The sequence below is a fragment of the Atta cephalotes genome (assembly GCF_000143395.1).
Source record: "Atta cephalotes unplaced genomic scaffold scaffold00002, whole genome shotgun sequence".
Taxonomy (NCBI): Eukaryota; Metazoa; Arthropoda; class Insecta; order Hymenoptera; family Formicidae; genus Atta; species Atta cephalotes.
Genome location: NW_012130066.1, coordinates 377,617 through 386,852, shown reverse-complemented (window position 1 = coordinate 386,852; position 9,236 = coordinate 377,617). Strand labels below are relative to the sequence as shown.

General features: G+C 28.5%; 1 protein-coding gene across 1 annotated transcript; it reads right to left on the bottom strand.

Annotated features, from left to right (window-relative positions):
• Nucleotides 1-5,654: 5,654 nt before the first annotated feature.
• Nucleotides 5,655-8,910, bottom strand: LOC105619243 (cirhin). Its single transcript, XM_012200770.1, has 4 exons — nt 8,807-8,910; nt 6,927-8,466; nt 6,148-6,450; nt 5,655-6,024 (listed from the first exon to the last, which is right to left on the bottom strand). Exons 1-4 carry the CDS (start codon nt 8,908-8,910, stop codon nt 5,908-5,910), a joined length of 2,064 nt encoding a protein of 687 aa, XP_012056160.1. The 3' UTR covers nt 5,655-5,907.
• Nucleotides 8,911-9,236: the final 326 nt, after the last annotated feature.

Below are 9,236 nucleotides of genomic sequence, written 5' to 3'. Positions count from 1 at the left end.
TATATAATGATAATTATTTTTTTTAGTATTTAATAAAATATAACCATATAACCATATAAACTCCAAAGTTTGTTTCTAAATATAGATTAATACGTTATTAATAATTTAATAAATACAAAACTTTGTGATCAAACTTTTCTTATTCTCTCTATGCTAACGTTTTTTTTTTTAAAGAGTGAGCAAGAGGATAGAAAAATAATGGATTATTCCTTTTATATTAAATATAATTAACAAATAATTTTTGTGAGAAATTTTTCTTGGATCGAAGTTTAAAATATGTTAATTATATCGTCAATTTAATTATTATCATTATAAATACTAAAAACTATCAGTCTTGTATGAAATTTTAATTATCAAATTTCCAAGAATAATTGAAAAACATTGATGTTGTGGACCTTTTTTGATTTATAAAAACATTTCACCGAAATATGTAATATAATATTTTACAGACTATTTGAAACATTGAAATTATAAATATTAAAATTAATACAATGTGTGTGTGTGTGTGTGTGTGTGTGTGTGTGTGTGTGTGTGTGTGTGTGTGTGTGTGTGTGTGTGTGTGTGTGTGTGTGTGTGTGTGTGTGTGTGTGTGTGTGTGTGTGTGTGTTTGTGTGAACTAAGTCTAACAACATTCAAATTTAGAGTGATATATGAAAACTGTCGACAACGTCAGGCATAATAACAGTAAATTCTGAAAATATACACAGAAAACTTATTGTAAGTTTGAAAATACTGAAACTGTCAACAACAAACTCTTCTTATTATAAAAATTAATGTATACACAAAAATAATAATATCTTAATTAATTAATTGTATTATTTAATAGAATAACAGATAAAATCGAAAATTTTAGCGATTGCTAGAAATTATCAAAGTAATAAATTATAAAATAATCAAATATAGTTAATTTGTAGACGCATATAGACATTTATATTAAGAATAAAAAAAATTTGATATTTATAACTGCATGATAAAATAATTATGGTTAAGGAAATAGGAACTCTATATAGTTATTACTTATATAACAGTACATATTAACAGTAATAATTATATTTATCTTATATAAAAATATATATATATTTACAGTTAAAAAATTTACGTTTTAGCACATTTCACATTTTTGAAACGGTCCACTCAAATTTTTTTGTTAATTTAACACAAGAATATATTAAAGATAACACAAATAATATGTAAAAAAATTAATACAAAAAATGTAATATTAATACAATTTGTAAACAAACTGTGGAAGTATATTTCTCTAATAAAATTAAAATTTATGATATATTAAATTAACACGTACTTTATTAAAAACTTATCTTCAAATTTACGTTTTAAAATACATTTTAAATTATTTGTATATTATTTGCTTTTATTCACTTATTCATAAATTATTTTTAACACTAATTATAAGAAATGTTGAGTCAAAATATTAATCAATGTAACATAAAATATTCAAATAACATACAGTTACATTATGTTAAATTAACAGTTAAATATGTTAAAAATTTAACGTAAAATTTTAACAAGAATTTGAGTGACCAATACAAATACGAAACATTTTTTATTGTGTACGACTCGCACTTTGAAAAAAAAAAAAAACATTAATTATATTATATTATTATAATGTATGAAGATTTTAATCAATTGCGGCATACAGATTGTCGTAATATAATATAATAATTAAACGCGATATTTAATGAGTTAGGACGAACTTTAAACCGATACTTACGAAAACTATTTGCAATAATTTTTCGCGTACAAAATTTATTTTTAGACACTAGCGATTGCGAAATATGATGGATGCAACTCAGCGATATATCGTTGCGTCGCATTCTACAGACCGACATTCGAACGATGTTGCGATTCTCGAAGTATCGAAAGATCGAAGCGTCGACAAAATGGCCGCAATTAAATTTCACTATCGCAGAGAAGTGAAATTTAAATATTTTAGTAAACATTTTTATTAGAAATGGCCGAAATAGCAAGTCATTATAAAAAATATAGTTGGCTCAGTCAATTATAGAACGAAATGTACACGCACCTGGCAATAATTAAGCATCCAATGCAAGTCGATGAAATACGCGAAGAGAGCATTCTTGATAAATTCCATATAGAGCGGAATGTCGAAATCACGTAACAATTTCACACACTCGATGCATTACGGAAATCCAATTTTATGGGAAGCACTCGCGATAATTATTTTCACGCAAGATGCACTTTCAGACAATAAATGTCGCAGGAAATATAGAACTAATTCGAATGCGATTCAGCGATCGCCGCGGCGCGTTTCGTGACTGAACCGCGATTCGAGAACTATCGAAGAGCCATCTCATGATTCTCGAAGTAACGAATAGTCGAAACAGCGACAAAATGGCCGTAGTTACCTCGCGGAGAAATACGATTCAAAATATTTTTAGCAAACACTGGAAATAGTCGAAAGACTTAAATTATTATAGAAAAGATTAGCATAGTTAATATAAAATGAAAAAATATATATATGCACACATTTGAAAAGTCATGCGATCGTTATTATTTCGATATATTTTGAAACGCGAGAAGCGAATATAAATTTTTTTCAAGCAGAACAGATCGTTAAAATCATGGATTTATTTCTTATTTCTTTCTCGTGTTCGCGAAAAATCATTATCTATCATCATATTTAAATTTCACTTTAAGTTTTAAAACTATATACTCAACTACAAACGTAACGGCTAAAATCAACTTCACACAACACTCGAAATGTTACGATAGACCTGACTTTACGGGAAGCATTTTCGATAATTATTTGCGTAAGATTCACTTTCATGTAATAAATATTACAGCGAAATATGAAGCAGATTCGAATACGATATACCTATAATTGTTCAGTAATCGCCGTTCAGCGCGTTTCATGACTGATCGCGATTCAAGAACTAACAAAGAGCCATCTCACGACTCTCGAAGTAACGAATGGAAGCAGCGACAAAATGGCCGTAGTTATTTCTCGTAAAAGTAAAATTTGAAATATTTCAAAAATTGTTAGAAATGAGTGAAGTAACATAAATAATTATGAGAAATATGATTAGCGTAGTTTATTGTAGAATAAAAATTTACTTATTTGGCAATAATTATATACCTGTTGTTATTCTGATGAAATGTGCGAAGAGTGTCCGAAAAATCCCATGTTGATGAAAGTAGATCGTCCGTTGAAATTAAAAATTATAATTTGTGAACACGAAAAATTGTAATAATACTTGCGCGTTGCAAAAATCTTTTTCAAGAAATATTTGCGTTAATTATTTGCGCATGAAATTCGTTTTTAAGCAATAAAAATGGCAGAAAATGTGGAGATTTGCGGGATTTGAATGCGACTCTACAGTCACTGTGGCGCGTTTCATGACTGACTAAAGTTCGAGAATAATCGAAGAATAATTGAAGATTCTAGAAGTATATTCAAAAAGATCGAAAATACGAATCAATGAGCGATTGTTTCGTGTAGAAACTAAATTCGCACAAATTTTAATGACGAATATTATAACTGATAGAAGAAAAATATAAACTCTTATATTTTATAAACAAAAGTTAAAAAAGGAGCATACAGACAATACGCTGATTATTTGCGATGTCACATATTTAAAATAATCATTACAAATTGAAATTCATAGACGTTTCGTCCGATATTCGGCCTTCTTTAGTATGTTTTACTATACAATTTTAAGTCGGAAGTTAAATAAGTTAAAAATTACAATTTAAAAATTATAAAAAATTAAATCTTAGTCCAATTATAATGTGCGATGATCAGTTAATATAAAAAGTTGAGTGTATGAAACCATATAAAATTCTTGTGAAATGTGGTTGTGGTTAATTTTTGTGTGACTATTCCAATGTTGGTCCGCTATTAATTACAAATCTTCGTGTCGTAAAGAATTTCCAAGTTCTAATTTGAATTACAAAGTTATAAAGATTTTTTTAATACATAATTATAAAGATAGTACAAACGATTATTTAACATACCTTTACTTGTATATAATAAGAGTTACAATTATGCATTGATTTCCACTCTTTATAATTTAATTTGAATTTTTAAAAATGGAAGAAACTTTCTAGTATGTTACTTGTTAATAGAATTTTTGTGTTTCTCTGTGTTCTGTCCTTCTGTATTTATATTATATAGCTAAAAAAATTAAGGAGAAAATTAAAGGAATGAGATGGATTGTAAGAAGAAGATTATTCGTTTAATAGGGGCAAGTAATTCTGGTAATCGATCAATCAATCACTTTGCTTATTTCTGATGTTTGTTTCTTAATGTATATCATCTCAGAAATTGTTCTTTTGTAATATGATGGTTCTCTTTAAGATTAAAATATTCCAATCTAAGGCATGATCTTTGTTAATTCACAAGATACAACAGATAATAAATTAGATAGTTTATTAATATCTGCTTTGTGTTCTTTGATTCGAGTTTTAAGTTTTCTTTTAGTTTGCTTCACATAAGAGGAGTCATCATCTTGACAATTATACTTGTCTCAATTAAATGAATAACCTCCTATTCACAACTTTCATCCCACTCCTCTAATTTTCTCCTTAATTTTTCTAGTTAATATAAATGCAGAAGAACAGAATACAGAGAAACACAAAAATTCTATTAACAAGTAATATACTATTGTAGAAAGTTTCTTCCATCCTTAAAAATTCAAATTAAACTTATAAAGAATAAAAAATTGCCAGTGAATAATCATAACTCCTATTACATACGAATAAAGGTATGTTAAGTAATCATTTGTACTATCTTTATAATCATGTATTAAAAAAATCTTTATAACTTTGTAATTAAATTCAAATTAGAACTTGGAAATTCTTTACGAAGATTTGCAATTAATAGCGAACCAACATGTAATAATCACACAAAAATCAACTATTTCACAAGAACTTTATATGGTTTCATACACACAACTTCTTATATTAACTGACCGTCGCACATTATAATTGGACTGAGATTTAATTTCTTATAATTTTTAAATTGTAATTTTTAACTTATTTAACTTCCGATTTAAAATTGTAGTAAAACATACTGAAGAAAGCTGAATATTGGCTGAAACATCTATGAATTTCAATTTGTAATGATTGAATTTTAAATATATCATCGCAACAAATAATCGGCGTATTGGCTATATGCTCCTTTTTTAACTTTTGTTTATAAGTATTTAACCATTATTTACTTCTACTTGTCTTATATTTTATATCTTATATATTTTATGTCTTATTTCTTCATAGTTCTTATTTCAAAATCGTTTTAAGTAAGCTATCGTTTTAAGTAGCTTAAGATGCTAATATTACTCTAGGATTAGTTTATAATATCTTGAGCCTGTTACCTACTTAAGACGGTCTTAAATATAAGAATCAACTATATACTGGTCGTAAAAGTTGGCGATAAAAGTTCAACGCAAAGTAATTGATGCAAATTAATAAAAATATAATTTTTTAATTAACAATAAAATCAATATATAATTAAATAATTAACGTTTGTACATATCAATCGTTTAATTATGTAATAATTTAACTATTAATTAATAAATTTTACGTTTAATTAGAATGTCACTTACCAGGAACTCTCATGACCACTTATATATTTTGAATTTGTTATTTACATATCATCGAGAATTCTTAATCAATTATTTCTTTATATAGTGAAATTTTTATTTTAAATTATTCTAAGAATAATTATATCATAACTGTCGGATATATTGAAAATGATATTAAAATATCAAAATAACAAAGAAAATGATATTAAAATATCAAAATAACAAAGAAAATGATATTAAAATATCAAAATAACGCGTTTGAAATAGCAAACTCTAATTATATAAAATATAAAAATAGATATTAAATTTATTCGACTGTTATTATTAATAGTCGCAGTGTACAATATTATATACCAAAGAATTTCTGTTTTAACGTAGGTGGTAATTTCTCCAATAAGGAAGTAGGATTTACCTCAACCGCTACCAACTCTTCATCATTCAGCCAATTTAAGTAAACAAGGTGCTGCAAATTTAAAAATAATAAAATATTATAATTTCTCCAAATATAAAATATTAAAATATTATAATTCCTTCTTTCTCTTTTTCCCATTATTGTTTAAAATATCTTTTAAATGAGAAATATTACCTTATATTTCTTGGCAACTTGAAATGTATGTTGAGATTGTGAGCTGGAAATCGAATTGCTATCTTCTGCACTTTCTCCATTTTCACGCTTAAAAATTTTTACCTCTTTTTCCGATAATTCGCTGCTTTTATTAATAATATACACGCTTAAATCGTCCTGCATGATTATAATATTTTCATTGCGTGGGTCGAATATAATGTTTGTTATTGGGAATGGACGCGTCAACCACTGCTTCGATAACCGGCTTTGCAAATGATTAGAAAACTCTGTGTAACTCTTCGTAGGAATATTGTATTCGACGACCTGAAAAAGAATTATTATTTGCATAATTATTAATAACAAGAATCTTAATAGATATCTTAATAGATATCTTAAAATATTGAAAACTTCGATTGTGCCCGTTTCAAGATATTAATTTTAGAATTACTATTTCAAAAGCTTTTAATTTAGATTATACGATTTTTTAACATATCTCATTGTAAGTTTTAAAATTTAATATTGCTTATATTAAAAGGTAATAAACTGTAGAACTTCATAAAGTCTATATGAACGGATAATTCAATAACGGGATTATAGAGCAATTATATGTAACGTCGCGTAAAAATAAAACCATAGTAGTTAACAGTAAATTGCGAATTTTTACTGCCGCAGGTCATTAAACGTTGCACAGTAGCACTTTATGATAGTGCATATTCGAGTCAGTTACTTTAACGTGAACGTAATGCATGATTTGCGTTTACTCATTTTAAATTGTACCATATATATTGAGCTGTATTTACCTTATGGTCAGAATATACTATGACCAGATTTAGCGTATTTTTTTGCACGGCTATTGCCGTCGCTGGACAACTATACTTGGGTAATCGCCATGCCTTGAGCGACTCTGCCATTATACCATCACCAATAAAATACATGGCAATTCCGCATTGCCGATCTGCACATACAAGATACTTGTTGTCTGGAGAAAAACACATGAGACTGATATTTTCAATGGATTCCTTTGTCGTCTGGAATGATCCAATCAAACTCAAGCTCTTCTTATCCACTTTGAATAGCGTTACGGTATTCTCATTACCGTCGTTGTTAATAGTGACAAATAACTTGCCATTTGGACTAAAAAGCATCTTTTGTATTCGTTTCATAGACAAATCAGTATCGTTTCTACATAACATAGCATCTCCTTCTATCACGTCAAAATTGAAAACTCTGACATGAGTGTCTGTCGAGTACACGATAGTTTTCGAATCCTTGTTAATGGCGCAAGAGATGATGCTTTCGTCACCCTTTGTTTGTAATTGCAGTAGCTTTATGGGTTCTTCATCCAATTGATGCAGCATAGAAGAACGTACTAATTCTGGAGGATCTTTAGTAGCTGAACCAAGTCTCCATAATTCTAAATAGTTTCTATAACGTAATAAGATACATCTAGATTTTCGGCAAATTATGGCACAGGGTGATTGCAGTAGTGGAGGATATTTTACAAGATTTTTTGGTGGATAACTTGATACAGCAAGGTACCCATCTACCCCAGCCGAATAAAGTTTTCCATTAGCTTCTACAAGTGCTCTGACATCGTGAACGTGTAATCTCCTCTCAATTCCTTTCACCCATTGAGGTTTTCCACTTGATTTCATGATAATTTTGCAAAAGCTCCGTACAACTGGATCTACACCCGCACAATATACCACATTCATATCATGAGACAAGGTGATAGCTAATATATCAGCTGTATGACTTTCATGAGACTCTATTAGGACTCCCATCTGAGGATCCCAGAAGCTTAAAAAGCCAAGAGAGTCACCGGATATTATTATATTATCATCGGTGACTGCAAGGCACCAAACTATAGTCTCTTCCTTTATATTATTTTTAGAAGTTGTCATTTTATGTATTGCATGTCCAGATATGGCACTCCATACTCTGATGGTGTCTGTGGAACCTGTATAAATCATCTCACCCGTGTTATCCCATTTAATACATAAAATTCTTCCATTCTGCTTATCAAATATTCTCTCATAAATCAGTTTATCTTTATGTACAGTAAAAGTATTGATATATCCGTCCTCTGTGCCAACGGCCAAGCGAGTCTTCTCTTGATTTACATCCATGCACCAGGCTGCTCCTCCTATCACTATGACCTCATGTTTAACACTCAATGTTTTTAAATCATACTCAATTACCACACCTTGAAGACCTGTAGAAAACAGTCTGGAATCAATCCAGAGTATACTTTCCACTGAGTTCTCGGCATGACCAGCTATAGTACATTCAATAAATGGTGCATTTTCCACATTCCAGATTTCTATAGAGTTATTGCTCCTTCAAAAAGGAAAGAAATATTAGAAGATAGCCATAATAAATTTATATAAAGCTTATGAGTTTACTGACATTAAATACATATAGTCATAAATATTAATATGTATTATCTAAGTAAATTCAGTTGCTTATATAACATTAGATTAATGTATTGAAAAAGCCAATTTATATAAAATATCTAAATACATACAACGAAATAACCTAATCAACTTTGGCAATAAAAAATATATAAACAGTATATTCTGTTAACCAACGTGACAATATCATTACTGAGTATTTAATTGTTCAAAATATTTATCTGCTTTTACATTTACCTTTGCTAAATTACTAAATTTGCTATTACCTTGCAAGGGCTAACTTTTTCGTTTTCGATTCATGATACAGGCAGGTCACCGACTTCGGCTCCAAATTGTAAAATCTTATGTTATGTATACGATACGAAGCCATAATTTATCTCTATATAATTAAATCTAATTTCACATATAAATTATTTTTGATGTGTTTATAGAAAACATAACCTTAATCATCACACGTGGACGATGCAATCTCCACCAAACTATGGAAAAACTCCATGATAATGCCTTCATTGGTCAAAGCCATCTGACTGAAACTAGTGACATTTTGTTATACTCCTGAAAATAGTGGTAACACTCACGATAAACTTCATGACGTGTTTCAACTTTCGTGTTATCTCTTGTCGGAATATATTCTCCTGATAACTTTGACGATTTATATATATATATATATATATATATATGTATATATATATATAT

What these genes read in the sequence shown, in the direction of transcription:
- LOC105619243 (XM_012200770.1), bottom strand. Translation starts at nt 8,910, where the DNA reads ATGGCTTCGTATCGTATACATAACATAAGATTTTACAATTTGGAGCCG. An exon ending in AAAAAGTTAGCCCTTGCAAG is followed by an intron (nt 8,467 to 8,806) that starts GTAATAGCAAAT and finishes TCCTTTTTGAAG; the next exon opens with GAGCAATAACTCTATAGAAA. An exon ending in AAGTTGCCAAGAAATATAAG is followed by an intron (nt 6,025 to 6,147) that starts GTAATATTTCTC and finishes TTAAATTTGCAG; the next exon opens with CACCTTGTTTACTTAAATTG.